Here is a 17,941-nt window from a genome sequence, read left to right as displayed (position 1 = left end):
ATACATAAGCGAAAGAAAGTCTTATTCATACACCCGCAAAGATAACTTGAGGACGAAAAACAAGTAGAATGGAGCTATAAATAAATGTAGGGTACCTTGTGGCTGCAGAAGATGAGCTGGTGCGACGAACTTGGAAAGAAGTGATGATGGCCACGCTAATATTCGCATATGCAATTCTGTGCTTAAAATTAGAGATCTTTTCGGAATTAAAATTACCCAAAGGTCGCTAGGCCGGTTTGCACTGAGGGCCCTCGGTAAAACCACAAATGAGGCAGTGCAGGGTGACAGGGTTTGGGCTTCTTATAAAGTCAGAGAAGCGCACAGCAAGATTAGTGTCTAAGAAACCCTCAAGAATATAGATGAATAGCAATGGGCGTGTAGAGTGCGCAAATAACTCTACCTCAAAAGCGCAGACAGGCAATGAAGGAAGCGGTCGAGAAAGCTGGAAACCATGTAAGGAATAATTACAATTGTATATGCGCAACTAGAAGTCATAAGAAATGTAACAGAAACAGCGACGGTAAATTTTATGCCAAGGGAGGAAACAAACAAGACCATTGTTTTTTTCGAATACCGCAAGAAAGAAATCCGAAAGGAAACCCTGTAAAATAACACAAAGGGCGGCGCGTTGCTATTGAGGCCCGAGCTGGCTGCCTGAGGACAAAAGTATACCAATGCAGATATTCGCACGAAGATGAGGCATGTGTATGCTGCAGGAAAAGTCAGAAAACGGCTCAGCATGTCTTAATGGAATGTCAAGATATTCTCGTAGCAAGGCCTGTAGGAAACGTCCACCTTCCAGAAACGTTGCGATTCACAGCGGATGCAAGTATTAACTGGTCATCCGTCGCCATAAGAAAAAAACATTTCGAGTATTGGTGGGAAAAGAAAGTGGGGAAATGAGTGACAGAACCGGAGTCTTTATAGACACAGCTAACTGCAAGATATAGATGTAGAGGTTTTAACGAAAAAAAGATCAAGAAGAGATTATCAGAATGCTAGGCTGTGATAGATGAAGAAAACCTGATTACATCAAGCAGGTTAGCGGTCCACTGGTCACCGCCCCGTTTCGAAGGGGTTGGCGATAAAAATCGCCAATATCGTCACTGGCACATTTTCTATGTCTTATGTCGTGGTTCCATTCTGGCCAACGTGAAGAAGGTTTGATTTCGTTGAGTAAGCGCTTATTTCTTCATTCGCGTAGAAGTGCGTTTCAAGAATGCAAAATAACCTTGTCAAGAAGTTTTTGATGGAGGTTCTCGAGACGGTGCACGATGGAGCTCAATAAGGTTGTTCGGCTGCCGGTAAATAGTTATTTCATCCCACCTGCCGTTCCACTCCGGCATGGTAATATGCTCTAACGTACTGAGTGCTTCAATTTGCCATGGAAAGGTGAACGCTATGCCAAGACTTCCATGTTAACTTAAAGCAGGCCGCACCAATGCACAAGCACGCCACTTCGGTCATGCATTAAAATATGCGCACATATGCTGCTGAGCGAACATCAGCATGACATACGACAAACTGACGCTTAATAACAGGAATCTTTACCTCAGGAGCTCCCATGTTGAATATCAATGGATAACTCGTTTTGCTCGTCATCCATTGTGCAGAATTTGATTAGTTTTGTTGCATTTCAGAGATCCTAAAATTTAGTAGCTGCAGGAAATGTATTTTCAATTTATGCTATCAATACATTTAGCAGTACTTGAAAATTCCAAAAGAAAAATCAACTATCAGGTTTACAACTATGCATCTCATTAACAAATAACAATATATCTTAGCGAAAAAAAGTTTCTGTATTACACACTGCTTATTTATAACGCTGTATGTAGTTCATTTATGCAACACACTTTTATGACGCTGCATTTAATTGCATAGGGCCAGTGGCCTCCATGCCACTGGCTCCTGGCTCCGCCTATACGAGCCGTTCAGAATTGCGTAGAGACATATACAGAGTCCTTTTTTCAAATCATAGGATAAACCTTATTCAGGATCTCTTGAGTAGGGCCATTTTCACTTACTCGAAGTTCTTGAAGTTCAAAGATTACATCCATGCCGAATTGGCGGTTGTTAGAGTGGATCCTGATTGTTAAAGTTCTTCCTACTTGGCTTGCTGTGTAAAAAAAAATCATAGTACTGTAAATTAGGCTTGTGACAGACATCTTTCTTTTTTGCTTTTCCGTTCAACAAGATCTCTACAGATGTCCGGAGATCCCATCAGCGCCAAATCGTGTATGGAAGAAAGAAAGCAAAGGACGTGCCGTCCAGTTCGATTGCGAAAACGGGTACATTCGACAAGGTAAATCTACAGTCCACTGCCTTGGTCAAGGTTTATGGAGCGATCCTTTTCCTACCTGCGAACTTCCCACCGAAACATCGAGCGCCCGTTCCATGGCGTCCAAGGAAGCTGACACGGCGAGGCAGATGGAATCGGCTCCTGCTGTGCCGGGTGAGCTTCGTGCACTGCGCATGCCCAGTTGGTTTTTAAGGGGTCTTCAAGCCATCTCTGACATTTTGAACACATTTCAAAAAGCATAGACTCGGGAACGCTAGGCAACTTCACAGTAATGTGTTCCTTCACATAACCCAGCAACCCCAGTCATACAGCCGAATGAATGCATAAACAGGTCAAGATGGTCTTTACTCGAACGCCACTCTGCACATTTCAGCAAATGTTGTCGCACTGTGCCCCTGCAATCTGACAAATTCGTTCACAGTGGCCGTTCGGATTACTGGTGACATTTGTAGCTCTCCCGTACATCACATCAGTGAGTCCTGAAAAATTCCTCTAAATATCTACACTGTGACAACGGAACACACAGGAAGGACTGTGACGGCTGTGGCTTCTTGTGCGGCGGCTTCTGTTTCACCAGAGGCATTCATTAGGGTGCGTAGGTTTCACGTACGTAGGAGCTTTGACGCGACCATGGAGACAACCCACAGTGGGATGTCGTAAATTTTGGAAGTCATAGACTTGGCTTGCTGTGTCAAAAAAAGCGAAGAACCCTAATGTGGGGCCTATGACAACAATTTTTCTTGCTTGCTTTCCCGTTCAACCAGATGTCTACAGCCAGACGCCCCCACCCAATCGCTTCTGCGCTAACTGCTTAATGGTGCAGGATTCGGTAACTCTCCAATAGTCTTCATGTTTAATTTGCATCAAAAAATCAATTTGAGACTTGATGATGCTACCTTAAATATCATCTGTTACTGCAATTTTGTGATCTATGAAAGTAAAGTTACAAGCCAACTTTGTTTTAGCGGGCAACGCAGTACTCTGGCGAAGTAGAATCACAGCCCTAAATTTCTTCGCTGTAATCCAACGAATATGAAGTGGGAAGCGAAGAACAATCTTATTGCTTAGATAAACGTTTGTTAGGTTGTATGACGGTTTTCTAGATAATCTGAAAGAGCTCAGAGGTCGGCAGCGCAATCAGTGATTCAGGTTTGCTGATGCTATGCGACTGACCATCTGCGGTGAATTGCCTAAGAATCTGGTGGTTAAGGATGTCTGGGTAAAAAATAGGCTAAAAGAGATAGCGAAAAAGAGGAAATTGTACAAAGGGTATTACTATAGAATAATTATTAACCGACATATATTTGGAACGAAAGCGTATGATTCCCAATAGGAAAGGAACTTTGGAGGTATAATATTTTACAATCAGGAGTTTTGAGAAGGGCCCATTTCAAGTGATTTCTTTCTTAATCTACCCCGCTGAAATGAATGCCATGCGACAACATACCGTATATCCCTGAGGCTATCGAGAGACCTGCCCCAAGGTATTGTCCTGCAGCGTTTTTGGTAAGCTAATTGCACCCGCCATGGTTGCTCAGTGGCTATGGTGTTGGGTTGCTGAGCACGAGGTCGCGGGATTGAATCCCGCCCACGGCGGCCGCATTTCGATGGGGGCGAAATGCGAAAACACCCGTGTACTGAGATTTAGGTGCGCGTTAAGGTGGTCAAAATTTCCGGAGTCCTCTACTACGGCGTGCCTCATAATGAGAAAGTGGTTTTGGCTCGTAAGACCCCATAATCTTTAAGCTAATTGCATTCAAGTGGGAAGTGTCCCAGAGAAATAACGGAGCCACGCAGTATAAAGGAAAAATGCCTGCGGTAAGCAAGGGACCAGCCACGAGAAACTCATCGTCCCGCAGCATTTTAGGCAAGGCAGTTGCACTCAAGTCCCAAACTTCACAGATGAATACGGGAGCAAGACAGCATAGCAGAAATGCTTTGGCAATCAAGACTGTGAGTACAGCGCGAAGTACAAAGGATACACACAGTGCTGACTCTCAGCATAGTTAAGTCATTGTCCCACAGTCTTTTAGGAAAGGTAATTGCACTCAAGTGTGAAACGTCCCAGATAATGAAGGAACCAAGTCAGCATACCGGAAATATCTGTGTCCATCCAGCAAGCAGCCCCAGGGAACTCATTCTTCCGCATCATTTTAGGCAAGGTAATTACACTCAAGGGCAAAGCGTGTCAGGTAAAGAAGGTAGCAAGACTTCATAACGGAAATGCCTGCAGCCGTCCAGATATCACCCAGAAAACACCTATTGTCCTGAAGCGTTTTCGGCAACGTAATTGCACTCAAATGCGAAGTGTCCCAGATAAAGAAGGAGCAAGACAGCATCTCGAAAAATACGTGCAGCGATGAAGAGACCAGCCGTAAAACACTCATATCTTGCAATATTGTAGGCAACGTAATTGCTCTCAAGCGGGAAATGTCCCAGGTAAAGAAGGTAGCAAGACAGCATAACGGAAATCCGTGCCACCAATAAGATACCAGCCACAACACATTGATTTCATGCAGGTTTTTAGGCACGACACAGGATTACAAAGGACTAGGAGACCCTCCCATAAGGACTGTGATGGCCACTGGAGCCGCCACAGGACGCTACATTTCAGGTCTATTCTAAGAAGAACCCTAAAATCGCAATCTTCTATATGTAAATATATTTATTTACCGTTTTTTCATCCATACCCTACTTCGCACTTGTAACCTTCTGCACCGAAGCCCGCCTCGTCCAGCCCCGTCATATCATGGGGCAGATCGACACAAGAGCTTAATGTACAAATTAGAGACAACATGGTCGTACTTGACTGGACAGGCATGGCGGATGTTGGATCTCCACCTTCACACTAGACCTAACCGTTTTTCAGATAAAGAGAGGAGAAAACTGAAGAGTAATTATGGCGGAGCCAATATGTTCGGCGTTCATGTGTTGTCGTGGTGCGAGTTTCTATGTTACACGAATTAGAAACTCCGTGTTTAGCCTATGCACTGCTACTGCACGAGCTTCAGTTTCGTCCCAAGGACGTTAAAATAGATGAGTTCTTAGTAACAAATACACAAAGAAAGTAAACTGTCTAAATGCATGTTAGAGTATAGCAAACGAATTTATGCACGTCAACAGCACTATGAAACACTACTAAGCCTGTTAACCAAGCAACGATAATCACCGCGGTCGGGTTCACTTCTGGACCCAGCAAGAGTTCTGTCTTTGGCAGCTACTGCTGCGTTGGGTAGTTTTGCGTTGCTATGTGCAGGGGGCACAAAATATCAGCGCCACGCTCTGACTTCGCGAGTGTAGAGCGTCTTTGAGAGGCGGCAGAACTAAGATAACAAAAGTAGGCTGTTTGCTGGGCTTCCTCCACCACTTTAAATTAATTATGGGGTTTTACATTCCAAAACCACTTTCTCATTATGAGACACGCCGTAGTGGATGACTCCGAAAATTTGGACCACCTGGGGCTTTTTAACGTGCCCCTAAATCTAAGTACACGGGTGTTTTTGCATTTCGCCCCCACCTAAATACGGCCACCGTGGCCGGGATTCGATCCTGCGACCTCGTGCTCAGCAGCCCAACACCACAGCCACTGAGCAACCACGGCGGGTCTCCACCACTTTAAGAGCTCGCATCCTCAATCCTCGCTGTGTGTAATTATCTGCACGGTAGTTAATGAAAGCATTGTACACACCTTTAAAACACTGTATCGAGTTGCACAGCGTCGGGTGGTTACGTTAGTAAAAGCAGTTCTTGAAATGCATGAAAAGAGGAGTAGTTTTTATTGTTAGTTCAAACCATGTGACTAAGACTTTAGGATACCTCGAGGTTGGCGATTTGCCTTGAATGAAACTTTTTAAAGCGCAACGACAACATCATTTCCAGATAGCGGGCAATAAGAGTGGGCACCTTTCTGGAAGTTAGTCATACTTCGCTTGATGGGCGAAAAACCGAAGTTTTTTAATATGCATTATGGGACAATAATCTTTATTTCTTGTTTTTTCCGACAATCAGGTGTTGCTCTATGCCCCCTGATACCGACAGTGCAACATCTAGAGAAGAGGCAAATAAGCAGTTTATCCTAAGAGTTCAATTGTCAAGAAGGGTACCGTCTACAAGGAAAACCTTTAATTCGCTGCCTCGTCAATGGTACGTGGAGCGATGATTTTCCCACATGTGTACCCCGCACCGAACCCTTGAGCGTCCTTGCCGCCACGTCCGAGGATGATGACACAGCGAAGAAGATAGAATCTACGACGCCTGCTGCACAGGATAAGCGTCGTCCACTGGGCATGCTCGGCTGACATTAGGAATGAATAACCAATGCATCATCATCAGCAGCAGCAGCGGCAGCAGCGGCAGCAGCGGCAGCAGCGGCAGCAGCGGCGGCGGCGGCGGCGGCGGCGGCGGCAGCGGCGGCAGCAGCAGCAGCAGTCTCATCAGCCGCCGCCTCATCAGCAGTCTCATCAGCAGCCTCATCAGCCGCCGCCTCATCAGCAGTCTCATCAGCAGCCTCATCAGCCGCTGCCTCATTAGCAGTCTCATCAGCAGCCTCATCAGCAGCCTCATCAGCAGCCTCATCAGCAGTCTCATCAGCCTGTTTTAGGTCCACTGCAGGACGAAGGCCTCTCCCTGCGATCCCCAATTACCCCTGTCCAGCGCCAACCGATTCCAACTAGCGCCCGCAAATTCCCTAATTTCATCGCTCCACCTAGTCTTCTGTCGTCCTCGATTGCAATTCCCTTGTTTTAGTACCCATTCTGTAACCATTATGGTCCAACGGCGATCTAACCTGCGCATTACATGACCTGCCAGCTCCATTTTTTTCTCTTGATGTCAATTAGAATATCATCTATACCCGTTCGCTCTCTGATCCAAACCGCTCTCTTTCTGTCTCTTAAGGTTATGGCTACCAATCTTGGTTCCATCGTTCTTTGCACGCTACTTAACTTGTTTACAAGCTTCTTTGTCACTCTCCAAGTCTCTGCCCCATATGTCAGCGCTGCTAAAATGCACTGATTGTAAACCTTCCTTTTCAATGATGATGCTAAGCTTGCAGTCAGGAGCCGCCAGTGTCTGCCGTATGCGATCCAACCCATTTTTAGTCTTATGTGAATTTCCGTCTCATGAACAGGGTTCGCTGCGATTAATTGACCTAAGTAAGCGTACTACTTCACAGACTCTAGAGGACGACTGGCGATCCTGAACTCTTGTTCCTTTGCCCGGCTATTTATCATTATCTCTGTCTTCTGCATATTAATATTCAATCCTACTCTTACACTCCCTACACAATACACAATATACAACTTATGTATATTGTTCCTATATAAAATCTTTGCGGTGATCTGAACTCGAAATATTTCCAACTTCGAGAATTATTCTAACAACTAATTTCACACATCGCTTTGCCTGCTATATATAATGGCGTTTAGTAAATTCAAACTTTTCGTTTTCTTAAACTACGCTCTTCTATTGGGGTGGAATGCGAAAACGCTCGCGTACTTTGATTTAGGTGCACGTTAACCACCAGGTGGTCAAACTAATCCAAAGTCTCCTGCTACTGTGTGTCGCAGAATCAGATGTATCGTGGTTAGGATACCTAATACCCCAGAATATAATCCCGATTTTTTTACACTACGCGGTCTGAAGGATTTCAACTATTCCCCTGCACCCGTGAACAATTCACACGTACTGTACAGCAGCACGTTTTGGAGAGTAGGTACGTAGTTCAAGAAAAACGTAGCTTAAAACAAAAATGCAGAGGAAATACGACGGGCCGTTGTACTTCATTGCCGTTAGCTGTGGGGCATGACTTGGCGTTTTCGCTCCCGATCTCGAGCTCATCTAATCGCCATGGGGGTCTGAATATCCTGCTTCCTCCATGTAATTTCAGTGTAAAAGATGTTAGTACTGCTTAAAACTACTACGCTTTTTCCTATGCTCAAGAGCTCGCCGGCTTCAAAACATACACTGGCGCAGCAGGGCCTGCGAGTGGTTTTGCGTTCCAATGCGTCAGCAGAATTTACAAGGGTGGTTGCAAGGCCTCGTGCATAACACAAAGCCTGCGCGCATTGTATATGACGCCACGCGCTTTCCCGACTATTCGTCGCTTATATCGATTGTATACAGGGTACGTGTCCAAGCTAACGTTAGCCAGAGTTTAAAAACATGCCGATGCATGTTACTGACGAAAGGCGACGCGACAAAATGCACGTTGCTGATTATTTATGGAGCAAGTCACACTATTGTTTATTCTACTAAATTGCGTAATTAGTCAACACTAATTAACCAACTTCTGAAGCCACGAAGTCAGGCAAAACATTCCAATTAGAAAGATGTAGAGCGATTTGCAAAACGTCCGATTAAACAGTTTCCAACTTTCTATCAGGTTTTTCGGCTTACTGTAGATGCCAGCGAAATAAAAATAATGCCACGTGACACGCCCGCTTGCGTGTCATGATTGCAGCGCTCCCAAACATTTCTCGCACCAATTAACATAGCATCTAGCCGGGTGTCCTGCCGCTTAAGATGCGACAGGGAAGTGACGCAGCCACTGGCTGTGCGATTTACGCCACTGATCTGCTTCCCTCGCGGCGGTTCGTCATAGCGATAAACAGGCGGCCGCACTAAATGCTATGTTCGCTTGTACGCCGGGCGTTTGGGAATGCTGCAATAGAAAAGAATGTGCCAAAACTACTTCCTGATTATGAGGCACGCCGTAGTGGGGGACTCCGGAAATATGGACCACCTGGGGTTCTTTAACGTGCAGCTGAATGTAAGTACACGGGTATTTTCGCCCCCATCGAACTGCGGCCACCGTGGCCGGGATTTGAGCCCGCGACCTTCATGCTTAGTAGCCCAACACCATAGCCGCTAAGCAACCACGGTGGGTGACGTTTAAATCACGGCGCGCAAGGGGACATGTCACATGGCATTTTTTAAAATTATTTCGCGGGTATCTGCAGTACGCAGAAAAACACTAATGGCCTAATAGATAGAAAGTTAGAAATTGTCTAATCGGTCGTTTTGCAAAGCGCTCTACAACTCTATAATCGGGATTTTTTGCCTAACTGCGTTGCTTCAGAAGTTGTTTCATTAATCTTGACTAATTAGGTAATTAAGCAGAATAAAAAAAACAGTGTGGCTTACTTCATACCATAGTCAGCAACATGCATTTGGTCACGTCGTCTTAGAGTTCATCGACATATTTTAAACTCTGGCTAAAGTTAGCTTTGACACCCTGTATATAGAGAGAACGTTTAATGAGAGGAATTGCGGAGAGGTTGTTTTGGCAAAGCACCGTCAACGGTGAAGCAAGTGTCTGGTTGAGAGTGTTGACAGCGGTGATCACATGTTTCCGAGTTGCCAACTCGCACAGTCATCAAACCTCCAGTCATTGGGATGTCTGAAATCACTTTATGAATTGCTTAAATTGCTCCATTTATTTCATTACAAGTTAAACATAATGAATTCCGAAGCTATCACTTAAGCTGGTGAAACGTACGCGCTTCAAGAGAGAGAACTTCAATGATAAGAAATGCGAAGACGTCCGCCTGAGGTTCCTATCTCTGGCCTTCTAGTAGGAAACATGGGTTAGGGGATGTGTAGAGACACAGAAACAAACGGAGAAAACCAAGTTGACGATGAAATACTTCAGTGAGGGTTGGCTTTCCGTTGTGCAGGGCACACACTCCGCGTACCGTCCTTGTGGTTGGCCCACAGGCGCTGCTATCAACACATGCGATGATGAGTTCATGTCCACACGCTGCAAGCATGCGCCCGTACCAAAGGAATACCGTTTCTGCACTGATTTTTATTTTTTGCATGTAATAATTTGTGAGTTTGTAATGTGGCAACGACTTACCTTCTCGTGTAATCAATACGCTGTCATCATACAAATTCTTGTCGTTATTTGAATATAATTTACGTGATTCAGAGTACTGAAGCTTGAGTGCATTTTTTGTTTTTCTTTTACTCTAATAGTGGTTCATATGCTGGTTGTTTCATTGCAGTTATGCCTGACACTGGTGTAGTGTTTTTCTATGGAAGTATTCATTCTGATGGTGTTGTTTATACTCGATCTAATCTAACCGCATGTGTAGTTTTGCTATTTTGATAACTTCATTGCCACATTATGCCATGTGACAAGCTATGAAACAAAAGCACTAATTGCTTTGTCCTTTTATATTGTTTTGCTTTGTGGCCTTCCTCTGAAGACACCTGATAAATTTCGCAATAAGTCGTAGATCAAATAACGCTAACCACTTACGCGCCCGGTCCGTTTGTCATCATTTGGGTTGCTTGCCATATTTTATGACAACGCAAACGCCTCAAAGCCAATCAGTGCGACTTGAAATGAGGCAGCTCTGTGGTGCGACGGTCAGTCCCACATACGTGGGATTGACGCAGGCTCAAACACATGAAGGCTCAAACGCGTCTTCTTGCACAGCTTGGAAAAGATGTCTGATGTTACGGACACAGCGCAGAGCCCTTGTGTCATCAGAAGGCACTGACCACGCACAGCCGAGCTACACGAAAGCTCAGTGGCTCTTGTTCAAAACGTTCTCTTTGTCGTTTCCTAAACGAAAGATAGTTCGGTTAACATTCAAGTCGCAATACCACTTAGACCAGTTTCCTTACACATTTTTGGATACATTATCGATTCGGCAGTGAACACGTTGAAGCTAGCCGTTTGTGTCATTCACCACTCAGCTGAACCTAAATCACGCAACGCCTTCAAACTAATCAGCATTTTCTACCAAGACACGGACGACAGGCAAATGCCATGTTAATCCGTTATTGGCTGCTCCACTAAATTACGTAGCATAGGTACGTAGCATAACTGCTTTACGTAGGTTTCTTCTCTCCGTTTCTTTTTTTCGCGGTACAGCGCCAAACGGGTGCCAAGTGGAAGAGTTTTACACGCTCGCGCCCCCTGGTCTGGCCATTGTGACCAACGATGGTGCGTCCATGGTGCCATCGAACAGCACGTTTTGGGCTTTTTGCAATGACGATGGGTACACCTTGGTTGGAAACAGCAGTGCGGTAACTTGCCTCCAGGTTGGCTCCTGGTTCATTCCACCGCAAATGAAATGTGAGTAATTTTACCAATTTTTGTGCAGACTGTAAATATACAGCTCTTGGCGCAGATCAACGGATAACAGCACAGTTACGTGAGTCACATAAATAACCTAGTTTGTCATTCCCAAGTAAAATGAAGCGCTTAAAGGGAAGCTGAAACACTTTTCGAAAAAAATGAGTTCTCTGCGGCATTCTACAGTTTTGAGTCCCCTGAACACGAATATCTCGTTCAAAAAGGGCGGAAACAAGCGCAAGCGGCTGTTTTTTCATGAAAACGCGCACCAGCGCCTCAGGGTGTCGCGCGAACGCCGCTGTTGCCCGTGATTGGTCGGAGCAGCTGTGACGTCAGTGGCGGCAGTCGCCGGTCGGCGCCGCCGTTTGAGAGCGTCGCACGCTGTTCTGTTCTGGCTGCATAGCTGAGTTGTAAGCATTATGGAACGTTCTCGCTGTCTCGGACAGCTTGTATTTTCGCCGTACATGTTCGAACCGACATCCGATACGGAAAACGATGGCGGCAACGGCGGCAACGACGATGTTGAGTGTGCCAAAAGCGAGAGCGATGTGTACACCTTCTCGCACGCTGGAAATCTTAGCTGTTACGTATGCTTTTTTTTTTCATGTAGCTGCACGTTCCAATGATGGGAGAAAAAATGCGCTAAAGTGTCACTGGGAACTTGCTGCTGGAAGAATGTCGAAGCACTAACTTCTCATTAGATTGTAAACACGGGTACAATTCCGCGATGTCAAGCGCCTTGCCGCTGCTTGTCTGAAGTCCCGTGGTTTTCTGAGCGTTGATACACGATCGCGAACATAAGTGCCGCGTTTCAAAGCGCGCACATGCAGTGCTGCGAGGTACAGTCATGGAAGTTGCTTATCATACACATCCAGATCGAGATGGCCAGGGGGATTATAAGTGCAATATTCAGAATATGGTTCGACGACTTTGCGATTGTGGCTCGATCAAGAATCGGTATGCGCGCTCCATGCTAGTGTTGACATAAAGATATTAGGCAGTTTTAGCACCGCCGTGTGGTAAACATGATAACTGCAACCGTACGTCGAATGTCACTAGGCAAGCCTATACTCCAATTTATACCTAAGGTGCAACGCTGTGGAAGCTACGCACGAAGTCCGGTTACCAAAATTTATTACTGCGCGCGTTTCCGTCTATGGTTCGCAGCGTGCCAGCGGCATTTGGTCGCGCGAGCATGCACGTGAAGCTGCCGCGACGGGCTGCAATTAAAGAATGCCGAAAAGAAAATTGATTTAAAAGAACGTGTTAGCAGCCGTATAAGTACACGGATTGTTTCTATGGGTAAATTCTTTTTTTTTCATTCAGAACTGAGCTTATATATGAAAAGTTTTCTCAAAAATCGGGTCAAGAAACACCGAACTTTTTCTAAGTGCGAACGCAGCCACTGCAAGAAGTATCTCAAGCCTCCACAGTGTTGCACCTGATGTATGAAACGGAGTATAGCAACGCTAGCAACAACGCGTGTCCGCATTTGTCGTAAGGCTATCCGGCTATCGCGGAAATGGTCCGAGCGCAGCACAGTTGATTTCGTCGGCACGAACTTATCTCTCCTCACCACACTGCGCTGCAAGCTTCTTGTCCTTCGGGAACCTGTGAAACACCACATCGTCTCGCCCGCGTGTGTTCGCGCAGCCGATTGCTGCACAGAACGAGGGCATGTTGGGCGCCCTTGGCTGTAGGCACTCACGCAGCACAGAAGGAAAGAACAGTTTACGAAAATCGCAAAACAAACGTGAGCGGCGGCGGCGGCAAATCTCTCGTAGCGTCGTTCAGTAAAGCGCAGGACGGAAAGAGGGATGCCAGCGCATGCCAGCACGCCGGTCCGGCAGCTCGGTCCCCGCCGGTTCGCCGGTTCTCTCCTCTGGTAACCTCCTCACCCGGCGCTCCGGGAAGCGATGGGGGCGTGTCCGCGGGGGTGATTTAGAAAGCGATTTCCGCCCCTTATACTAACAAAACGAAGAAAAAATTTCGGAACCGTAAATTATTGGGTCTGTTCTTCCCAATCCCAGCAATTCATGGAAATTGAAAACCGCTTCAGCTTCCCTTTAACTTTTCACAACACTGAGAGAGAGAGCTTATTGCACTCGGGTGTCCGCTAAAAGCCAAGTGCTCTGTCCCTGTCGCTACCAATAGACATGCCCTACGTGTATACGTGGCACGAGTAGCACCTGTTTTACTTTCTGCTCTTTCAGCCGCTTGTTAGTCTTTTCTTTTCACTGCATTTTGCGTTTGCGCTACATCATCTGATATATCCAGGCTGTATGTCATGCCCGCTCGACATTCTCACGCCTTCCCAAAGCTATAGAGGGCAGGAAAACAGAAGCACCAAAGCAACAAGCACGCAGGGCCTTCTTTCCTTCTTTCTTTTCACGTTTCTTTCGCGCTTCTATATTATTTCTCACTTATGAACCAACTCGCCCAAGAAACTGTTTTACTATACACTGGTCTTTTTTTTTTTTACCTCCACCAAATTTCTGAAAATTGCCCCTGGCAGAAAGCGGAATTGTAACCCTTGAACTAAATTATCCGATAAGGTGGCCACTGCTTCTACAAGAAATGAAAATGGATAATTATTTGACATTATTACAAATGATTAGTTAATATATTTAGTTACTCACATTACGGCGCCAATTTCATTTTACAAATTATAGTCGGTGAGTTCGCAAGGCATATCCACTTCGAACGATTTTTCGGGACGACGCCAGTTTCAATATATTAATTTTCAATGTGTTCGACGATGTGCATTGGCGTTTCAGCTACTCTTGTGCACAAACGCATAAAACAGTGCTTTCTTTTCAAAGTATGTTGAGCAACAGTGCACTTTTTACCGCAAGTTTTACGGCGCATATTTCGAAACTCATGCCATCCTGAGAGTGCGTCCTAAGTCTATTTGCCTTGTATGCTCGCCATATACAATTCATAGGTCGGATTACGTGCCGCCAAATAATTAATCAAGAAGTTAAATAGCATAATTGTGTCAATTATTCAATTAAGTATTTCAGTTTCTCGTAGAAATAATGGTCGCCTCATCGAGTAATATTGATCAAAGGTTACAATTGTGCTATGTGCTACAGGCAACTATTAAAATTTTCGTTAAGCTAAAGAAAGCACCTTCTATATAATGAGCTTCCATATACTCCGATTACTCATCATCATCAGTCTATTTTATGCCCCCTGCAGGACGAAGGCCTCTCCCTGCGATTTCCAATTACCCCTGTCCTGCCCCAACCGGTTCCAACTAGCGCCAGTGAATTTCCTAGCTTCATCGTCCCATCTAGTCTTCTGCCGTCCTCGACTGCGCTTTCCTTCTGTCACCACCCATTCCGTAACCCTAATGGTCCACCGGTTATCTAACCTACGCATAACAGGACCTGGCCAGCTCCATTTTTTTTCTGTTCATGCCGATTAGAATATCGGCTATACCCGTTTGCTCGCTGATCCAAACCGCTCTCTTTCTGTCTCTTAACATTATGCCTAGCATTCTTTGTCCCATCGCTCATTGCGCGGTTCTTAACTTGTTCTCAAGCATCTTTGTCAGTCTCCAAGTTTCTGCCCCATACGTCAGCACTGGTAAATTGCACTGATTGTACACCCACCTTCCTTTTCAATGATGATGGTAAGCTTCTAGTCAGGAGCTGACAATGTCTGCCGTATGAGCTCCAAGCCATTTTCACTCTGAATTTCCTTCTCATGATCAGGGTTCCCTGTGAATAATTGACCTAGGTAAATGCACTCCTTCACAGACTACAGAGGCTGACTGGCGATCCTGAACTCTTGTTCCCTTGCCTGGCTATTCATCATTATCTTTGTCTCCTGCATATTAATCTTCAACCCCACTCTTACACTCTCTCTCTTAAGGTCCTCAATCATTTGTTGTAACTCGCCTCCAGTGTTGCTGAACAGGACAATGTGATCTGCAAATCGAAGGTTGCTGAGATATTACCGTTGATCTTTACACCTAAGCATTCCCAGTTTAACAGCTTGAATACTTCATCCAAGAACGCAGTGTTGGCATTGGAGAGATTGTGTCTCCTTGTCTGAAGCCTTCTATTTATAGGTATCTTCCTACTTTTCTAGTAGAGAATTAAATTAGCTGTGAAATTTCCGTAGATATTTTCCAGGGTATTTAGGTAAGCGTTCTCTACTCCTTGATTACGCAATGCCTCTATGACTGTAGGTATCTCTACTGAATCAGATGCCTTCTTGTAATCTATGAAAACCATGTAGAGAGGCTGACTTTACTCTGCGGATTTCTCGATTACCTGATTAATGACGTGGATGTGATCCATTGTAGAGTATTCCTTCCTGAAGCCAGCCTGTTCCCTTAGTTGACCGAAGTCCAGTGTTGCCCTTATTTTATTGGAAACTATCTTGGTGAATACTTTATATAATACAAGGAGTAAGCTAATGGGCCTCTAATTTTTCAATTCCTTAACGTCTCCATTTTTGTGGATTACTACAATGTTTCCATTCTTCCATTTTTCTGGGACCCTTGAAGTCGATAGACACTTCTAGCTGGACTAGCTACCCGGAAACATGAGCCAGAGGCAAGGATTTTCACATTCCTCAAGATATTAAATCCGTATTTGTCAAGAGCTTCATGACCTACACAGAATTTCCCGTTTCATCGTCCAGCTTCATCATGTACAAGGATACGGGATTGTTGAGACTGGCCATCTTGCCAAGTCGACTGATGTTTCACTGCCACCATGCCCGCTCCTTCCTGCTCACCAAATAACGCTCTGCTAGTGAGGCGAGTCTAGCAGTGCTACTGGAGGAATTAGAGGGTAGTAAATGGGATATAATAGGGCTTAGTGAGGTTAGGAGGACAAAAGAAGCATATACATTGCTAAAAAGCGGGCACGTCTTGTGCTACCGGGGCTTAGCGGAGAGACGAGAACTACGAGTCGGATTCCTGATTAATAAGGATATAGCTGGTAACATACAGGAATTCTATAGCATTAACGAGAGGGTGGCAGGTCTTGTTGTGAAACTTAATGAGAGGTACAATTTGAAGGTCGTACAGGTCTACGCCCCTACATCCAGTCATGATAACCAGGAAGTCGAAATATTCTATGAAGACGTGGAATCGGCGATGGGTAAAGTCAAAACAAAATACACCATACTGATGGGCTAATTCAATGACATGGTAGGCAAGAAGCAGGCTGGAGACAAGTCAGTGGGGGAATATGGCATGGGCACTAGGAATAGCAGGGGAGAGTTTTTAGTAGACTTTGCAGAACAGAATAATATGCGGATAATGAATACCTTCTTCCGCAAATGGGATAGCCGAAAGTGGAGGTGGAGCAGCCCCAATGGCGAGACTAAAAATAAAATAGACTTCATACTCTGCGCTAACCCTGACATCATACAAGATGTGGACGTGCTCGGCAAGGTGCGCTGCAGTGACCGTAGGATGGTAAAAACTCGAATTAACCTATACTTGAGGAGGGAACGGAAGAAACTGGTACATAAGAAGGCAATCAATGAGTTAGCGGTAAGAGGGAAACTAGAGGAATTCCGGATCAAGCTACAGAACAGGTATTCAGCTTTAACTCAGGAAGGGGACCTTAGTGTTGAAGCAATGAACGACAATCTTATAGGCATCATTAAGGAGTGGGCAATAGAAGTCGGTGGTAACTTCGTCAGGCAGGATACCAGTAAGCTATCGCAGGAGTCGAAAGATCTGATCAAGAAACACCAGTGTATGAAAGCCTCTAACCCTACAGCTAGAATAGAACTGGCAGAAATTTCTAAGTTAACCAACAAGCGTAAGACAGCTGACATAAGGAACTATAATATGGATAGAATTGAACAAGCTCTCAGGAACGGAGGAAGCCTAAAAGCAATGAAGAAGAAACTAGGAACAGGCAAGAATCAGACGTATGCGTTAAGAGACAAAGCCGGCAATATCATTACTAATATGCATGTGATAGTTCAAGTGGCTGAGGAGTTCTATAGAGATTTATGCAGTACCAGTAGCACCCACGATGATAATGTTAGATAGAATAGTCTCGAGGAATTCGAAATCCCACAAATAACGCCGGAAGAAGTAAAGAACGCCTTGGGAGCTATGCAAAGGGGAAAGACAGCTGGGAAGGATCAGGTAACAGTTGATTTATTGAAGGATGGTGGGCACATTGTTCTAGAAATACTGGCCACCCTATATACACAATGCCTTATGACCTCGAGCGTACCGGAATATTGGAAGAACGCTAACATAATCCTAATCCATAAAAAAGGGGGCGCCAAAGACTTGAAACATTATAGAGCGATCACCTTACTGTCCGTTGCCTACAAAGTATTTACTAAGGTAATCGCAAATAGAATCAGGAACACCTTAGACTTCTGTCAGCCAAAGGACCAGGCTGGATTCCGTAAAGGCTGCTCAACAATAGGCCATATTCACACTATCAATCAGGTGATAGAGAAATTTGCGGAATATAACGAACCCTTACATAGAGCTTTCATTGATTACGAGAAAGCGTTTGATTCAGTCGAAACCTCAGCAGTCATGGAGGCATTACGGAATC

At 45.1% G+C, this 17,941-nt stretch overlaps 1 protein-coding gene and 1 long non-coding RNA gene across 3 annotated transcripts in view; one reads left to right on the top strand and one right to left on the bottom strand.

The window, feature by feature from the left end:
* Positions 1–17,941, bottom strand: part of LOC139061125 (uncharacterized) — a 401,615-nt gene that overhangs the window by 78,468 nt on the left and 305,206 nt on the right. The window lies entirely within an intron of this gene.
* The window catches only part of LOC139061122 (locomotion-related protein Hikaru genki-like), a 128,413-nt gene that overhangs the window by 108,458 nt on the left and 2,014 nt on the right, over positions 1–17,941 (top strand). For both annotated transcript variants that reach the window (XM_070540700.1, XM_070540709.1), the window contains 2 exons: positions 2,195–2,452; positions 11,184–11,387. In XM_070540700.1, coding sequence (XP_070396801.1) covers positions 2,195–2,452; positions 11,184–11,387 — 462 coding nt within the window. The remainder of the gene's footprint in view (positions 1–2,194; positions 2,453–11,183; positions 11,388–17,941) is intronic.

This window comes from Dermacentor albipictus, chromosome 1, assembly GCF_038994185.2.
Source record: "Dermacentor albipictus isolate Rhodes 1998 colony chromosome 1, USDA_Dalb.pri_finalv2, whole genome shotgun sequence".
NCBI classification, from domain to species: Eukaryota; Metazoa; Arthropoda; class Arachnida; order Ixodida; family Ixodidae; genus Dermacentor; species Dermacentor albipictus.
The sequence above is the reverse complement of the archived record's forward strand: the minus strand, read 5'-3'. Positions and strand labels throughout refer to the sequence as shown.